Raw genomic sequence first — 19693 nt, forward strand, 5'->3', positions numbered from 1 at the left:
TACCCTTAGCAACCCGCACAGCAACAACCAGACGCTGTGGGTTTGTTATTTTACCAAAAAGTGGTATCTGTCACAAAAGTGTAAATACACAACAACCTACTTATGGTATTTATATTGTCTGGCAGTGTACACCGGCAAGGCTGTGCCCCATAATTAAAGTTAGAATCACCGAACTGTATTATATAATTGTATTGGGTATAGTGGACTAACTAGAAAATATTGTTTTTGTTAAGTAGGCAAGTCAGTGTAGAACAAATTCTTATTTACAATGACAGCCTAGGAACTGCCTTGTTCAGAATGACAGATTTTTACCTTGTTCTGTTCGGGGATTCGATCTTTCAGTTACTGGCCCAAAGCTCAAACCACTAGGCTACCTAGATGATTTATGCAAGTTGCTGTGGGCAAAGCTGTCAGCAGCTCGACATTTACACACGCACACACACACACACACACACACACACACACACACACACACACACACACACACACACACACACACACACACACACACACACACACACACACACACACACACACACACACACACACACACACACACACACAGCATCCCCTACATCTCTAGGAAGGAAAGCAATGAGGCAGAATAAATTCAGAGCTACATTTGTGATGAGTGTGTACCTCCGCAGAATGGGGAGGGCAGACGTGATTAGATGAGAGGCGACTTATTACACAGTATCTTCCTATTTTATGAATGTACAGCACGTATGGATAACCCCTAATGAAAAAGTAAGGATTGTTAAGATGAACCAGAATGTGACATGTGAGAGGCAGAATGTGAAATGGTGACACTGTGGATGTAGATTTATCACAGTCCAATCATATCAACAGTGGAAATGAGCAGAATGGTACACAGAATTTCCCACCAGCAACACTCAGTCATTCAGATATCTTGTTGAAACGTATTATCAATATCCTTCACAGACTCTTGCATTGCAGAAAGCAAACAACATGTCCCACACACTGCTAGTGATGCTCCAATACAGTTTGTGAGGAGAGTCTGAGTAAACAAAGGAAAAGATCAGGACAACAGAGAGGACGAGAGGAAGCGAAAGATGATGAGAAGAAAGAAGACAAGCGAATGACTCACCAGTAGAACCTGTTCACATGCTCATGAACCAGCTGCCATTTTCTCCCAAAGTCCATGGAGGCGTACAACTGTGATGAAGAACATAAAAAGAGAAAGAAAAGAGACATAGAGAACATATCAGTCTACTTAAAACAAGACAGAAAGTAAAGTGACAGTGGGCTTGAGTCATGGCAGGATAATGCTAGGGAAGAGCATACCCAGGGCAATAAAGCGTGACACTCTAGACAGGCTGACATTACCTTAAACTGACATCATCATTATAACTTAGACCATTCATGTTAACATATAGGCTCCCAAATTACATATAGGCCCTATCCTGTTTCCTTTTCCAATTTTAAATTAGCACGAGGTATAGATAAAGCACTTCAAGTCCAATATGTTTGCTGCAAAATAGGTTCAACATTATTGTTTGCTTTTCCTCGAACATCAAAACCTTTGGTGGATTCTTGGTGACCAAATGAAGTGGAGTGCTTATACAGTATATCAAGTATTGTATCAAACAAATGGAAACCAACGCCTATAGAGGAATAATACAAATCCAGAATGCTACTGTAAATTAAGAACAAACTTGTCCAAAAAGAAATGTATTGCCCTGTTGACGATCAGGTGTAGTACTGCAAAAGGCCTAATTTAATTGGTCTAATTATATTTTCCACTTCCTGGGTGCATAATGACAGGATGCATTTTGTTCCATTACACTAATTGATGCTACTGATGTTGCTTCCTGCTGGTTGTTTGCATTGTTATTTTAGTCCTACAGACAGAGTCAGTGGCCCCAGAACACCCAAGTCCTAGACCGTTTTCTCTGATATCGCACAGGACTAAAAGGCTCCTGAACAGCTTCTACACCCAAGTCATAAGACTGCTGAACTATTAATCAAATGGCCACCGGACTATTTACATTGACACCCCCCCTCCATTTGTTTTGTACACTGCTGCTACTCGCTATTTATTTTTTTAGTAACTTCACTCCTACCTACATGTACAAATTCCCTCGACTAACCTGTACCCCCGCACATTGACTCGGTACCGGTACCCACCGTATACAGCCTTGTTATTGTGATTTCATTGTGTTACTTTATCTTATTTTTTACTTTAGTTTATTTGGTAAATGTTTTCTTAACCAACAGTGCAGTTCAAAGAATGGTTAAGCATTTCACAGCTAGGTCTACACTTGTTGTATTTGGCGCATGTGACAAATAAAGTTTGATATGATTTGACAGCTGTAAACGTTCTCACTGGCTGGCTTCAGACAATATAAAAGCTGTTGTCTAGAAAAAAGGCCTGTATAAGATCTTTGAGCCTTGACTGTGATTCAGACTGCTGGATGCCCACTCTTTGGGGCCGCAACGCACCATATGCATCAGCTATAATGTTTGTACATAAGGTTCTGTGTTTTCCCTTAATCTACATTAGAATAAATTCTTCTTTAGATGAAGACACAACACATGCTGTGCGACGCCCTCATGCCCTGTGATGTTTTTGTTCTTGTACATAATCAGATGTTTTCGGTAGTCTGCTTGACATGTTCTCAAAAGCTTACATTTTTTACCTACCTAGTTTAGGCACAATCTTGACTCCCTTTCTCCGTCTATCCTTTCCTGGTAAAACCACATGTTCTACTTTTAAAATTCTGCAGTTGGTGTCAGCATTTTGCATTCTAAAGTACACAGCTAAACAAGCCTCAAAACACAATGACGTACGTACCGCCATATAGATTTAAATTGAAATCCTACGTCAACATGAATAGATGAGTGCAACCAACAAATGTTATCCTCAATCCTTCAACCACCATTTAGACAAGTTTCCCTGGCAGCTGTTCCTCTCAGTCTCTTGGCTATCGCCGGGCAGGCCTCATCAGTGGCTCTGGATCCGGCAGGTGTTTTGATTTATTGACGCAAGTGGAAAACTATGAAGCTCCCTTTGTGACAGCTCTGAGTTTTAGAATAAAAATGTCATTGGCCTGATGAATGAGTGCAGCTTGAGCTCACCCAGTGGCATTGTATGTCACTGTCCAGAGTGATAAGAGACTAGCCCGGCCTAACTACCGGCTGCCTGGCTCAGCCTGCCTGCCACCACAGACTGCTATTGGGAGGAACATGGCTCCGCCTGCCTGCCACATGCAGGATCCTAATAAGGTGGAACATGACTTGGGACCACTATTTATTTACTGATGGTTTAACTATAGGATCAGATCTGGTACCAAGCCAGTGATAAATAACAGGATGATCATGATGATGCCAGTTTAGGTACTATTGTGTGTGTGCATAACAATTTGTTTGCATGTAGCAAATATGGATGGTGTTTGATGATTGTTGGCCTCGAAGTTGAATGTCAGATTTCCGCTCTGATAAAGGCAGAACATTATCATGGAGTTTGTGACTGGAGTCTCTGACAATGTTTTGGGCTTTCCTCTGACATAAGTTGGTGATGCAACTGGTCAGGATGCTCTCGATGGTGCAGCTGTAGAACTGGAGAGCTGTAGAGCTGTAGATCTGGAGACCCATGCCAAGTCTCCTGAGCTGTAAAATGTATTCTCATGCCCTCTTCACATCTGTCTTAGTGTGTTTGGACCATGATAGTTCGTTGGTGATGTGGACTAGGAACTTGAAACTCTTGACCCGCTCCACTACAGCCCTGTTGATGTTAATGGGGGACTGCTCATCCCGCCCTTCCTACAGTCCACGATCAGCTCCTTTGTAATGCTCACACTGAGCGAGAGGTTGTTGTCCTGGCACCACACTGTCAGGTCACTGACCTCCTCTCTATAGGCTGTCTCATCGCTGTCGGTGTGTCATCAGCAAAGTTGGAGCTGTGTTTGGCATGCAGTCGTGGGTGAACCGGGAGTACAGGATGGGACTAAGTACACACCCCTGAGGGGCCCCAGTGTTGAGGATCAGCGTGGCAGACCCTTAGCCTACCCTTAGCACTTGGGGGTGGCCCGTCAAGAAGTCCAGGATCCAGTTGCAGAGGGAGGTGTTTAGTCCTTAGTTTAGTGATGAGCTCCGTGGATACTATGGTGTTGAATGCTGAGCTGTAGTCACATGAACAGCATTCTCACATAGGTGTTCCTTTTGTCCAGGTGGAGAAGGGCCGTGTGGAGTGCGATTGAGATTGCGCCATCTGTGGATCTGTTGGGGCAGTATGCGAATTGGAGTGGGTTTAGGGTATCCAGGAAGATGCTGTTGATGTGAGCTAAGACCAGCTTTTCAAAGCACTTCATGGCTACTGACATGAGTGCTACGGGGCGGTAATCATTTAGGCAGGTCACCTTCACTTCCTTAGGCACAGGGACTATGGTGGTCAGCTTGAAAAATGTAGGTATTACAGACACGGTCAGGGAGAGGTTGAAAATGTCAGTGACAGTGTAGACACTTTCCAGTTGGTCAGCGCATACTTTGAGTACATGTTGACTTGTTTAAAGGTCTTGCTCACATCGGCTACTGTGAGCATCATCACACATTCAGCCAGAACAGCTGCTGCTCTTGTGCATGCTTCAGTGTTGCTTTCCTCGAAGTGAGCATAATAGGCATTTAGCTCGACCGTTAGGATTGCGTCACTGGGCAGCTTGTGTCTGGGTTTCCCTTTGTAGTCCGTAATAGTTTTCAAACCCTGCCACATCTGACGAGCGTCAGAGCCGGTGTAATATGATTCCATCTTAATCCTGTATTGACGCTTTGCTTGTTTGATGGTTCGTCTGAGGGCATAGCAGGATTTCTTAGAATCGTCTGGATTAGTGTCCAGCTCCTTGAAAGTGGCATCTCTAGCCTTTAGCTCGATGCGGATGTTACCTGTATTCCATTGCTTCTGGTTGGGATATGTACGCACGGTCACTGTGGGGATGACGTCATTGATGCACTTATTGATGAAGCCAATGACTGAGGTGGTATACTCCTCAATGCCATTGGATGAATCCCAGAACATATTCCAGTCTGTGCTGGCAAAACAGTCCTGTAGCGTAGCGTCCGCGTCATCTGACCACTTCCGTATTGAGTTACTGGTACTTCCTGCTTTAGTTTTTGCTTGTAAGCAGGAATCAGATTTTCCAAATGGATGGTGGGGGAGAGCTTTATATGCATCTCTGTGTGTGAAGTAAAGGTGGTCGAGAGTTTTTTTCAAGGCAAGCAATACCTCGAGAGTTCTTTAATATTAGCCATAAAGCACCAGCTGTTATTGACAAATAGACACACACCCCCACCCTGCATCTTACCAGATGTAGCTTCTCTGTTCTGCCGGTGCATGGAAAATTCCCCCAGCTCTACATTATCCATGTTGTCGTTCAGCCACGACTTGGTGAAACACAAGATGTTACCGTTTTTAATGTCCCGTTGGTAGGATAATCTTGATCGTAGGTCATCGATTTTATTTTCCAATGATTGCACATTGGTCAATAGAACAGATGGCAATGGGAGTTTACTCGCTCGCCTACGGATTCTCAGAAGCAGCCCGACCTCCACCCCCTTTTTCTCCGTCTTTTATTCACGCAAATGACAGAGATTTGGGCCTGTTCCTGGGAAAGCAGTATATCCTTCTCGCCAGACTCATAAAAGGAAATAGCTTCTTCCACTACGAGGTGAGTAATCGTTGGTCTGATGTCCAGAAGTTATTTTCGGTCATTGTGTACAAAATAAGTAAAAAAATAAGTTACAAACAATGCAAAACATTTTTTTTAAATAGCGCTGGTTAGGAGTATGTAGAACGTCAGCCATCCTCTCCAGCGCCATCTTAAATCTTATGCCTTTGTCATTAAGGGAAGGAATAAATGGGCTTTATTTTACCATTGTCCATATGACTGATATTATTTAGATAAAAATATTCAATGTCATATCTGGAGGTGATTTTTTATGAGTGAAAATGAGCATATTTCTGTGACTGATACATCAAAAGCTGTAAGTCATGTCTCCACAAGGTAAAGTTCATCACCTCTTAGCACAGAGCGTATGACAGTCTATTGGCCAGTATGACAGTGTCTTGGCACGTCTGAAATTGTATTGGCCAGTCTGATAGTGTTTTCACCAGTCTGACAGTGTCTTGGACACAATGACAGTGTCTTGGCCAAAGTGAACCTGTATAAAATCTGTACTACTGTATACAGTATGTGGTCAATCTTGATAGCCATCCCTTCAACATGGTCTCTTTTAGTAGCTGTACATAGATACAGTACATTATTTCACCAACACATGCTTTTGAACACTGTACTATCACTACCTATTCATTATGGTAGTGGATATGAGATGATGACTAAGATGACTGTCATTCTGTCCGTCATGTCTGGGTCCTGATTGACAGAGGAAACAGAGTGGCATCATTTGACAACAGTCTGGGTCTTGTGAATGTTTAGCCTACTGTGAGCTCTGGATGAGCCCTGGGCTAAAATGGCAGTCATTTGCAAGGCAGATAGCAGAATGTGTTTGACTTGTGCTTCATATTAGTAACAGGACACTTCATTTACAGTGTGCTACAGGGCAACTCATATTTATTAACTTTATACAGAAGCAGATCAAGTATAGAAGGAACTAAAATGGGATTTCAAGCTAATAGTATCAGGGATTGTCATGTTGGTGCCGTACTTCAGGCTACATAAGTGAGTTAAAGCCTGAACAATACTTTCAAATATGTGACTCGTTTCAAGAAACTTGGCTTACTATGGCATCACTACTTCACAGTAGCACTATTTGAACGTAAACCTTTTTTAATCTAAATGTTTTTTTGGCAGAAATGCCTTCGGTAGCCAGTTAGCTTTGGTGATTGACCGCTGTTGTTAGGTCAGAACTCTTGGATCATCCCTACTTTTCAGCCAGAGTGTCCAGTGTGCTCTCCGAGAGCAAAATGCTCTGAATTTACAAACGGACAATCTGACAACACTCTGAGTTTACAACGCTCTGAGTTTACGAATGCCCAGAGCACACTCGCCCAGAGCACACACTTAAATTTAGAAACACACATGTTGTATAAGCCAGCCATTAGTCTTGAAATCATTCGTTGATTAGCACACAGCCTCACATGTGAATCCTTAAAGAGATGGTTGGGGCTAAAGCTTAAAAGGGTGTGAACAGTGCTGAATGGATGTAGACAAAGAAAAGTTCTCCATTAGGTACAAAAAGATTCAAGGGCCATTTTCTCAAAAGTGAGGTTACAAGTTTATCACCATTCAAAGCATAATTATTTTCCCAATGTTCCTCTGTAGTCTATGATATACCATTTTCTAGGTCTGAGTCTCTACTTTTAAGCAATGTAAAAAACACAATTTCAAATGTTGCTACATAAGACCGAATCGACCCGGTTGGTCACATATGATGCAGGGCAACAATCAACTGTACGTGTTTGATTGACTTCATAGAGTAGGAGATCACTTTTAGAAGGATCTAAAATTGGATTTCAAGCCAATAGTATTTGATTGTTAAGTTTGATGGTGCCGTACTTTAGGCTACATACTTCAGTTGTTTTTGGGTTTCATTAAACTTTAGCTATTAAACTTAAATATTTGTTTCACTAATGTTCTTGCTCCTGTGGTCAAAGATATGTAGGAAAAACAAGACTGCAGTCACAGAAAGGTTATCTGAGGTTCTTATTATCTATCCTACTGCCTTTCTTCATCTGAACCCTGGAAGCTAGATATCACAACTGACCTCTCTTTCGCCACCAAAACATCCTCATTCATTAACGGTCCAATGCAGCCATTTTATGTCAATGTCACCAGGAAGGCCAAAACTCCATTCCACCACAACGTGCTTAAGTTTCAGGAAGTCTATTGAAACAGCTCTTACATTAATTGGACATTATCACAATTTCACAGTATTATTCAATAGCGTGGACATACTGTATATATAAAACATAGATAAATCACGTTTTTGACTGGATTGGTCCTTTATCACCACCAATAGCACCCTAATACATAATGGCAGAATCTCCTCCCAACTGAAATCGGACATGTGGAGCTATGGAAATGGTAATGGCGTGTTATAGACCCTGTGTCCTGAACAATTACTATAAGTCACTTTTACAACACCTAATTAAGTCTCATATGAATTCCTTAAGCATTTATGTACAATGCTCTAAATCAAACCGCACAGGTTGACAGTGCCTTGGCTCTGACTAGAGCGGAAGAGGAGGTGATAGGACAACTTCTTCTGAAATTTATGGAGCCAGGAGAACGCAACGCGGTGGTGCTGGAGATGATCCTATGGGGGGAGTATGTGAAAGTGTATGCAAATGAACCATCTGGATTGTTTGAACTGCCTGGGTGTTGGGGAATAAGAGGTCTCTGATCCGGAGCACAATCTACTGCATCACTTGTCACCCCTTGTATGTTCTATAGAAATAAGACTGTGTTCAGTCCAAAACAGCACCCTATTCCCTACATAGTGGACTACTTTTGACCAGAGCTCCATGAGGAATATGGTGCCTTTTGGGATGTATACTATGTCCTTATACTGTACAGTAGAGCTGATACTCTGTAATGAACTCCAGAGAATGATGTAGTTCATTTGACAGTTATGTTTGAAACTGATGAACAATACTGGAAATGGAATTAGACCTGATGATACTGTATGGATGACCATCGCGTTTGTTGGGTGCCATGATGTCACTGAAGTAATAATATTGTGTAGGCTGATGTGTCAAAATCAATTGCATAATGTTTAAATCCCAGTCTTACAGACTTATAGACCTGTAATACATATTACAGCACAGCATGAATTAACCTAGAAAGTAATAATCTTCAGAGTTTGATGACACATAAAAATGAAACACGCAACCATGGCAACAGCATGTATTCTCATATAGCATACCGTATCACTAAACATGTAAGCGGAAAATCTAAAGTTGCTAGTAGTATACACATGCCAAATAAAACAATTATCTCATGAGATGAACTTCAAACTCTAATGGAGTCCACTTTACTGTAAAACCAATACCAATTCCCTCTCGCATTACGGTGACGTATTACCCACCACCGTCCCCTTGGATCTTAATGGGGCAAACATCTGCACTACCGCTGTACAATAACAAATGATAGCAGCGTTAAAACGGCCCTGAACTGCTTTGGTTCACAATGTCACCAAATGTGTCATCTCTGGTGGGGAGGAATGATGGCTGTTGAGCTCAGTCATCTATTCTGCTCGGTTGGATTCGCTCTGCAAACTCATCAACAATAACCTCCACCTAGAAACCCATCCACCTTTTATTGGTGTAGTTTAGTGGTGTGTAAAGATATTTTAAAAAGGTCCATGTTGTGTTTGAATAATGTGTGTGGATGTGTAAGCAAGTACATTACTTTTGCATGTCTAGACTGTGAAAAAAAATGTGGTGATTCACAATGCTAATTAATAATACCCAACTAAGTACTTAGGCTCGATATGTCTGCATTGTTATCCAATTAGGCATAATTGCGCTGTGAAGTGCTATGAGGTAAACGCAGAGAAAATGACACTATTAGTTCACTGCTAAAGGCAATATGGGCACTTATTAGTCCATTGTTAAAGGCAAAATGGAGGTCTGCATTGTCATTGTCATGACAGTGTGTTTCAAATTAAAGTAAATTAAAGGTGTCCTGAGAGGACCTGCTGGGTCCAGTGAAACACAAGGGGAGCCGACTTGTTGCAGCTTCAGCTGACAAATGGGCTGAGCACTAAAGATACCTGCCATCTGGAGGGGCATTGAGCTGAGAAATGCACCACAGTGGAGGAGGAGGCGGAGCAGCCATTTTATCTCTGGACCAGCAATACCTTGCAGGGTCTCATCCAGGTTTAAGGGGGATGGGAGAAGGGAGACACTGCAGTGGTGGTGGAGGCCATTTTGGATTTAGATCAGCACATACTGTTAGTAAATTAATAGACAGGAGTGTGTTTTTATTGTGGAGGAACCATTTTGGGGTCAGACTCCACAGCACCTTGCTGGTCGGATCATGACCAAGTGGGCCTATGCACTGCGGTGTTGGAGACTGTGGAGGCCATTTTGGCTCAAGATCAACATCACCTTCCAGGATCAATTTATGAGGAGGAGTGAAACTGCTGACATAAGGAAGTCATTTTGTCATACAGTGTGTTCCATTGCAGGGTCTGCACCGCATTATATAATACAACCACAGTTGGATACTAAACTTTTACTACCTGGCTACAGGTCCGGGAACACACAAAAAGGGCAGATGTTGTTGCTTCTGATAACACAACACAATCTCCTTAATCAGAAAAATTGTTTACTGCTCTCTCTGTCTGTACTATAGTGCATCTATTTAAGTCTTGTCGATGACAGAAACGGGAGGTTTTAGAATGAAAAATCAGTATTGAGCAGCAGAAAGGTGTCAGCCGCGGATTACAATGACAAGAGATGATCCTGTAAGTGAAAGCGCTCTGGGATTTATAAATTCACTGACTCCTATCAGACAAGGATTGATTTAAACCAGCTTATCTGAAGGAGACTCCTCCAACGACAAGAGCTGAAACCCATCCACAAACAGGCAATATCCCACATATTACTATTATTACCACAGAATAGAAGTTTTATGCATTTTGAAACAGTCAATTTAATTCAAATGAAGACAGAAAAACCCATTTTTTAAACGTATTTTCTCGCTCTGCATACGTTATTGAGACAGATGTCCCTCGTTGCATTTGGGCTAACGTTTAGTGGCGATACAATTCTGTGTAGAAAGTAATTAATTACATACATTTGCATCATTAGGGTGGATTTAGTCAAGCAGTGTTTGCTTAAAGAAGGACTGGAGGGACTGTGTGGCACGCTCAACAAGGCTGATTCCTACCATTTCCTGATTTGTTTTTGGTAGCTGCCCCCCTGGGAGAATGGAATGGAGAAAAATGATCCATTCAGCTAAATGCCAACAGCCATCATTCGTTACATATATTTGTGGCCTGAGTGTTTTGAAAAGCAAAAACAATGGCAAGCAACAAATGTTGGAGAAACCTAATCCACAAGGTTAATGAGGTAGAAAGTGTCAAGAGAACGACCACATGTTATTTTGATGATATAACACCTTAGCGATTAGCAACATTTTACCTCTCCCTGAGCCTTCTCAGTTTACACAACTTAGTTCTGCCACAAAAGTTATGTGCCCATTTTCCTCAACAGAGGAAATGATTTTCTCATTTCCCAGCCTGCCTCTCTCTCCAGACTGATTATACCTCCAAATCCTAAAACCCTGATAGACTGACGATGGGTTTGTCCAGATGTGGGCCACACCTCTTCAGTATGCTCTCTGTGAAACCAGGAGAAGCCAACAAACTATCCTTCAGAAATGTTCACATGCCCTTGAAGTGTATGGTTTGCTCTGGGTTGAACTCAACTCCGGTTCATGACTTTATCTGAATAACAGAGAGAGGATGATAGGAGGAGGGGGAGGGGGGATAGGGGTCCATCTATCACTCTACTCAGGATGAGAGACAAAAGGTACAATGTACATTTCAGGCTGTTCCCTCTTTCATTATTTAGCCCCCATGACTTTAATTTGCTCCCCATCCAAAATGCACACTGTTGTTTCTTAAAACCACTATTCTTATACTTCCAGGTCACATTGCTCTCTAAGTTAGTGTACCGTACAATTGAACAACATGTCGTATCCTATTGGGTTTCAGAGGATATTCCCTTCCAGCAATGACCTGCATCACACAAACTGGTACACTACAAAGTAGGCTGTACCATTTGTAATGTTGCAAATGGACATGGCAGTTACGTCATTCCAGATTTAGATACGAACCTATCGTTTAGTAGTCTGCCGTACAAAATACTATATAGCAACATCAACCTTTCAATATGGCATATCCCATGCACTCTTATGTTTAGTATTGTATTGAGCATGGAAACAAACATTGTGTATGACAACATCAAAGTTACTTCGAGCAACAAATACTGTTTAGTTTTTTTCTGACATCATTGCACGCACAATAGAACAGCAGATGATGTACTTGGATTTATTTTTACTGCGATGCTGGATGTTCCTCTCCTCTGTTACTTCAACTAAACAAAAGCAATAACAAATTGTGCTGGGTGGAACAGTGGCACTTTTTCTCCTTATGGGGAGTTCAGCTTTACAATAAGCTCGGGACTATATAGTTCTATATACAGTATACTGTAGACGTTCTGGTTTATATCTCCATGGTGGCACGATGAACATATTAAAACCCCAACATGCATGTTATGAATGCACATGCAGTTGTTAACGTGACAACCGTCTTGCCATGGACCTCCAATGGGATTACCTAACAGCATTATAACACAACCCAAAATGGGCCCTGTCATATTCAGTCACTCATTACCATTAGTCAACTGGTAGAGTAATTCAACTTACCACATTATGCCAAAGACAACAAAATGGCACAAGGACGTAATTAATGATAATTCTTTCATAAAAAGCTTACGGAATCAATATTGTGCCACTACTCCTCAGGACATATGGTAGATTTTCTCTGAGAGAGGATAGGTGGAGACCGCATAATGATGAGACACTTAGTTTCACTACTGTACCCGATTTATAGGCTCCTGGGCAAGTTACGATAATTAGGGAATATGCGGGGAAGTAGACGGGGGGTACGACTAGAGCTGGGGGTAGGTGGAAGGGAAATTACATCAAGGTTTTTTCTGGTGAACGCAGCACTTTTGAACTATAGATCTTTGTTCCTCCCTCCGCACTATTTGTGCAATGGCATTTCGTGCAATGACGACTCCATATAATTTCACACTCCAATTAGTACAATACTAATGTTGTCCTAAAGAGCCAATCTCCGGGCCACATTAAACAAATAAGTTCTAAGCCTCAAGGGCATCAAAGGTTTCCCATCCAAAGCAAAATTGGCACTGAATGCATGTCTAAGTGGAATATATGTGGGAAAGGAATTGCAGCGGAGAGCGAATGAAAATGCAAATGAAAAAGTATTCTCCTGGCATTTGTTTGTGTTTGGTTATTAATCTCATGGGAAAGGTAGATAATTACTCCCAGGTGTGTAGCATAACACTACAGGCTAGATATACTGGAATTGACCCTCTGGAAAAGTAATATCAATAATGTAGAGTACACCTTTGCGGGTACAATTTGGCTTGCTGTCCAAATCTACGGTATGAGGCAGAATCGCCCAGATTTGATATCTTATTGGAAGTTTTAGCACAGACCAACTCTGCGCTACTGCGACAGAGTATAGTAGTCTGTATCGACAAAGTATAGTCCAACTCCAGTATAGAGCAACTCCAGTGTAGTCCAACTCCAGTATAGACCAACTCCAGTATAGACCATCTCCAGTATAGTCCAACTCCAGTATAGTCCAACTCCAGTATAGTCCAACTCCAGTATAGACCAACTCCAGTATAGTCCAACTCCAGTATAGACCAACTCCAGTATAGACCAACTCCAGTATAGTCCAACTCCAGTATAGTCCAACTCCAGTATAGTCCAACTCCAGTATAGACCAACTCCAGTATAGTCCAACTCCAGTATAGTCCAACTCCAGTATAGACCAACTCCAGTATAGTCCAACTCCAGTATAGTCCAACTCCAGTATAGTCCAACTCCAGTATAGTCCAACTCCAGTATAGACCAACTCCAGTATAGACCAACTCCAGTATAGTCCAACTCCAGTATAGACCAACTCCAGTATAGACCAACTCCAGTATAGTCCAACTCCAGTATAGTCCAACTCCAGTATAGACCAACTCCAGTATAGACCAACTCCAGTATAGTCCAACTCCAGTATAGACCAACTCCAGTATAGTCCAACTCCAGTATAGACCAACTCCAGTATAGACCAACTCCAGTATAGTCCAACTCCAGTATAGTCCAACTCCAGTATAGACCAACTCCAGTATAGTCCAACTCCAGTATAGTCCAACTCCAGTATAGACCAACTCCAGTATAGACCAACTCCAGTATAGTCCAACTCCAGTATAGTCCAACTCCAGTATAGACCAACTCCAGTATAGACCAACTCCAGTATAGACCAACTCCAGTATAGTCCAACTCCAGTATAGACCAACTCCAGTATAGACCAACTCCAGTATAGACCAACTCCAGTATAGACCAACTCCAGTATAGACCAACTCCAGTATAGTCCAACTCCAGTATAGTCCAACTCCAGTATAGTCCAACTCCAGTATAGACCAACTCCAGTATAGACCAACTCCAGTATAGACCAACTCCAGTATAGACCAACTCCAGTATAGTCCAACTCCAGTAGACCAACTCCAGTATAGACCAACTCCAGTATAGACCAACTCCAGTATAGACCAACTCCAGTATAGACCAACTCCAGTATAGACCAACTCCAGTATAGACCAACTCCAGTATAGTCCAACTCCAGTATAGACCAACTCCAGTATAGTCCAACTCCAGTATAGACCAACTCCAGTATAGACCAACTCCAGTATAGTCCAACTCCAGTATAGACCAACTCCAGTATAGTCCAACTCCAGTATAGACCAACTCCAGTATAGTCCAACTCCAGTATAGTCCAACTCCAGTATAGACCAACTCCAGTATAGACCAACTCCAGTATAGACCAACTCCAGTATAGTCCAACTCCAGTATAGTCCAACTCCAGTATAGACCAACTCCAGTATAGTCCAACTCCAGTATAGACCAACTCCAGTCCACATCAACATTCCACTGAAAGAGGAAGCTGCTTTGATAATCCCCTATTTCTAACAGATGATGAGGAAACCAATACTGTTGGCTGGCAGCTTCAAATGACCATAAACACTAATGGTTTCCAAATGACCATCCCTTTCACTATCACTCTCCCTCAGAGAGAGACTTTATTATACTGATAAACAAGAAAAAAATGCAGACCGGGTCATGTTAGTGATATTTGAAAGTGGAGCCGGCCACAGAACGAGACTGTTGGACTGTAGTTAGGAGGCGAAAGGCAGCAAAAGGCAGAATCCATCACGTCGACTATTACTTCTTCCCCACAGAAATATGCTGCAAGGATGGCAGCTCTGGCACTGATACCCAGCTGATCCTATTTGTAAAGGTAAATGTCAGCCTTGTCCCTGGCCGAGATACTGAGATACACACTCTGACTTCTGTCTGTGACGGAGGAGAAGAGGGGGAATCAAAAGGCAGGGACAGGGTGAAACAAGAGAGGGAGTGGGAGAAGTGTAATAAAGTGTCAGATCACCATCAGTGCAAGTTCAGGGAAGGGACGTATGCAAACCGTGTTTTCTCCCTCACTGTCACTGTAATATGGGCCAATATGTTTCATTAAAATTAGGCGATTTTGACCCAGTGTCAAAGAGATCTCAGATAGTTGGGGGTTTGGAGGGTAAACTGTGGGAAAGAAGTGAGAATATTCTGGAGGCCCCAGGTAAACAAACTTTAATTAATCATCTTCTCTCCCACTCCCTGTCACACACACACACCCTTCTACACACACACACCGTATCCCACCCACATGAATTGACAGCAGAATACCAATAAACTGACAGCTCCCCCACATAAAGGTTATGACGATCCTGAAATATCAAAGCCTTCAGGTGAGTGGATAGGAATTCTAAATACACCCTGTGGACGTGTGGTCTTCACCAAGGGCAAGGAGGGCTACTCGTAAGACATAACCCAATACCCAATAACCCAGTATCTGTATGAAGGTAGCCTGGCTTAGCCTTGCAACTGGGGCTTGGAATGCAATACAGAAGATGCCCATTGTAAAAAGACAAAAGGATGTCATACCCACATACAGTCAGTTCCAAAGTATTTGACACCTTTTGAGAAAGATGATCAAAAAATTCTATATTCAACATCATACAAAATACTGAGCAATGAAAAAAATATATAGATGATATGGTTTGCATGGCTAATGAGCTAAATGTTCATGTCATCTGACCGTAGCACAGCTTCCAATTCAGGTGCCATTTCAATTTAGCAATCTCTAGGCATTTACATTTGTTGGATAAGATGTAAATAAGGTCTTTGGCCATATACACAAATAGTGGGTTTGGTGTCTAAAGAAAGATGCATATGAAGAGAAGAACCCCATACCTGTAAAATATGGTGGTGGATCTTTGATGTGATGGGGATATTTGTCTTCCACTGGTCCTGTGGTCCTTGTTAAGGTCAGCGCATCATGAACCTTACCCAGTATCAGGACATTGTAGCAAAAAACATGTTTGTCTCTGCCTGGAGGCTGAAACTTGGCCGCAAGTGGATCTCTAGTAAGATAGTAATCTCAAGCACACATGAAAATTCATTAATGGTTGGTTACATGGTGGTTACAATCTGTGGTGTGAATTGAAGAGGCAGTCCATCAGCTGGGGCTTTAAACTCAATATAAATTGGCCATCACATGATGAAAAACCAAAAGGATGTCACACCTCCATCCTATCACCAAAGGAACACAGGTGTATGGCAAGAAAGGCCGAGCAACGACAAAAAGTTGTGTTTCTCAAACACAAGAATCTGTTTCCTTGATGTTGGCACATGGTCTCCTTCCTCCTTTCTCTATTTAACAGCACACCTCCATCCATCTGCAATTGTGACAAGGGATACATCCTCCAAACAAACACCTCCAGATGTATCCTCAGCAGGAAGACCCCCTCCACAACACCTTCTCCAGATTTATCCTCAGCAGGAAGATCCCCCCCCCACTCCACAATACCTTCTCCAGGTTTATCACCATCAGGAAGACCCCCTCCACAGCACATTCTCCAGCTTTATCCTCAGCAGGAAGACCCACCTCCACAGCACATTCTCCAGCTTTATCCTCAGCAGGAAGACCACACTGCAAAACACTTTCTCCAGCTTTACCCTGAGCAGGAAGAACCCCCCCCCCCTCCACAACACATTCTCCAGCTTTATCGTCACCAGGAATATCCCCCTCCACAACACCTTCTCCAGCTTTATCCTCAGCAGGAAGACCCCCCCTCCACAACATCTTCTCCAGCTTGATCCTCAGCAGGAAGATCCCCCCCCCTCCACAACACCTTCTCCAGCACTATCGTCAGCAGGAAGACACCCCCCCCTCCACAACACATTCTCCAGCTTTATCGTCAGCAGGAAGACCACACTGCAAAACACTTTCTCCAGCTTTATCCTGAACAGGAAGACCCCCCTCCACAACACATTCTCCAGCTTTTTCCTCAGCAGAAAGACCACCCCCCCACAACACATTCTCCAGCGTTTTCCTCAGCAGGAAGACCCCCCCACAACACCTTCTCCAGCTTTATCCTCACCAGGAAGACCCCCCTCCACAACACCTTCTCCAGCTTGATCCTCACCAGGAAGAACCCCCCCCACAACACCTTCTCCAGCTTTATCCTCAGCAGGAAGACCCCCCCCCCCTCCACAACACCTTCTCCAGGTTTATCCTCAGCAGGAAGACCCCCCCCCCCCTCCACAACACCTTCTCCAGGTTTATCCTCAGCAGGAAGACCCCCCCCCTCCACAACACCTTCTCCAGGTTTATCCTCAGCAGGAAGACCCCCCCCTCCACAACACCTTCTCCAGGTGTATCCTCAGCAGGAAGAACCCCCCCCCCTCCACAACACATTCTCCAGCTTTATCCTCAGCAGGAAGACCCCCCCTCCACAACACATTCTCCAGCTTTATCCTCAGCAGGAAGACCCCCCCTCCACAACATCATCTCCAGCTTTATCCTCAGCAGGAAGAACCCCCCCCCCCTCCACAACACATTCTCCAGCTTTATCCTCACCAGGAAGACCCCCCTCCACAACACCTTCTCCAGCTTTATCCTCAGCAGGAAGAACCCCCCCCCCTCCACAACACATTCTACAGCTTTATCCTCAGCAGGAAGACACCCCTCCACAACATCTTCTCCAGCTTGATCCTCAGCAGGAAGATCCCCCCCCCCCCTCCACAACACCATCTCCAGCTTTATCGTCAGCAGGAAGACACCCCCCCCCCTCCACAACACATTCTCCAGCTTTATCGTCACCAGGAATATCCCCCTCCACAACACCTTCTCCAGCTTTATCCTCAGCAGGAAGAACCCCCCCCCCCCTCCACAACACATTCTCCAGCTTTATCCTCACCAGGAAGACCCCCCTCCACAACACCTTCTCCAGCTTTACCCTCAGCAGGAAGAACCCCCCCCCCCCCTCCACAAAACATTCTACAGCTTTATCCTCAGCAGGAAGACCCCCCCTCCACAACACCTTCTCCAGCTTGATCCTCAGCAGGAAGATCCCCCCCCTCCACAACATCTTCTCCAGCTTGATCCTCAGCAGGAAGATCCCCCCCCCCCTCCACAACACCATCTCCAGCTTTATCGTCAGCAGGAAGACACCCCCCCCCCCTCCACAACACATTCTCCAGCTTATCGTCACCAGGAATATCCCCCTCCACAACACCTTCTCCAGCTTTATCCTCAGCAGGAAGACCCCCCCCTCCACAACATCTTCTCCAGCTTGATCCTCAGCAGGAAGATCCCCCCCCCCTCCACAACACCTTCTCCAGCTTTATCGTTAGCAGGAAGACACCCCCCCCCCCCCCCCTCCACAACACATTCTCCAGCTTTATCGTCAGCAGGAAGACCACACTGCAAAACACTTTCTCCAGCTTTATCCTGAACAGGAAGACCCCCCTCCACAACACATTCTCCAGCTTTTTCCTCAGCAGGAAGAACCCCCCCCCACAACACATTCTCCAGCTTTTTCCTCAGCAGGAAGACCCCCCCCCCCCCACAACACCTTCTCCAGCTTTATCCTCACCAGGAAGACCCCCCTCCACAACACCTTCTCCAGCTTGATCCTCACCAGGAAGAACCCCCTCCACAACACCTTCTCCAGCTTTATCCTCAGCAGGAAGACCCCCCCCCCCCTCCACAACACCTTCTCCAGGTTTATCCTCAGCAGGAAGACCCCCCCCCCTCCACAACACCTTCTCCAGGTTTATCCTCAGCAGGAAGACCCCCCCCCCCCCCTCCACAACACCTTCTCCAGGTTTATCCTCAGCAGGAAGACCCCCCCCTCCACAACACCTTCTCCAGGTGTATCCTCAGCAGGAAGACCCACCTCCACAGCACATTCTCCAGCTTTATCCTCAGCAGGAAGACCACACTGCAAAACACTTTCTCCAGCTTTATCCTCAGCTGGAAGAACCCCCCCCCCCCTCCACAACACATTCTCCAGCTTTATCCTCAGCAGGAAGACCCCCCCTCCACAACATCTTCTCCAGCTTGATCCTCAGCAGGAAGAACCCCCCCCCCTCCACAACATCTTCTCCAGCTTGATCCTCAGCAGGAAGACACCCCTCCACAGCACATTCTCCAGCATTATCCTCAGCAGGAAGACCCACCTCCACAACACCTTCTCCAGGTTTATCCTCAGCAGGAAGACCCCCCCCGCCCTCCACAACACCTTCTCCAGGTTTATCCTCAGCAGGAAGACCCACCTCCACAGCACATTCTCCAGCTTTATCCTGAGCAGGAAAACCCCCCTTCACAACACTTTCTCCAGCTTTATCCTGAGCAGGAAATCCCCCCTCCACAACACCTTCTCTAGCTTTGTCCTCACCAGGAAGAACCCACTCCACAACACCATTTAGTTATAGTTAATTGTATTATAATATTTTGGGCTTTAAGCCATCCTTCCCCCACCTGACTAATGACACTAATCCTGCAATCTGTA

At 44.1% G+C, this 19693-nt stretch overlaps 1 protein-coding gene across 1 annotated transcript in view; it reads right to left on the reverse strand.

The window, feature by feature from the left end:
* Positions 1–19693, reverse strand: part of LOC116375209 (VPS10 domain-containing receptor SorCS3-like) — a 218950-nt gene that overhangs the window by 52384 nt on the left and 146873 nt on the right. The window contains exon 5 of the mRNA XM_031831344.1: positions 1109–1176. Coding sequence (XP_031687204.1) covers positions 1109–1176 — 68 coding nt within the window. The remainder of the gene's footprint in view (positions 1–1108; positions 1177–19693) is intronic.

Source organism: Oncorhynchus kisutch, linkage group LG1 (assembly GCF_002021735.2).
Source record: "Oncorhynchus kisutch isolate 150728-3 linkage group LG1, Okis_V2, whole genome shotgun sequence".
In the NCBI taxonomy this organism is placed as follows: domain Eukaryota; kingdom Metazoa; phylum Chordata; class Actinopteri; order Salmoniformes; family Salmonidae; genus Oncorhynchus; species Oncorhynchus kisutch.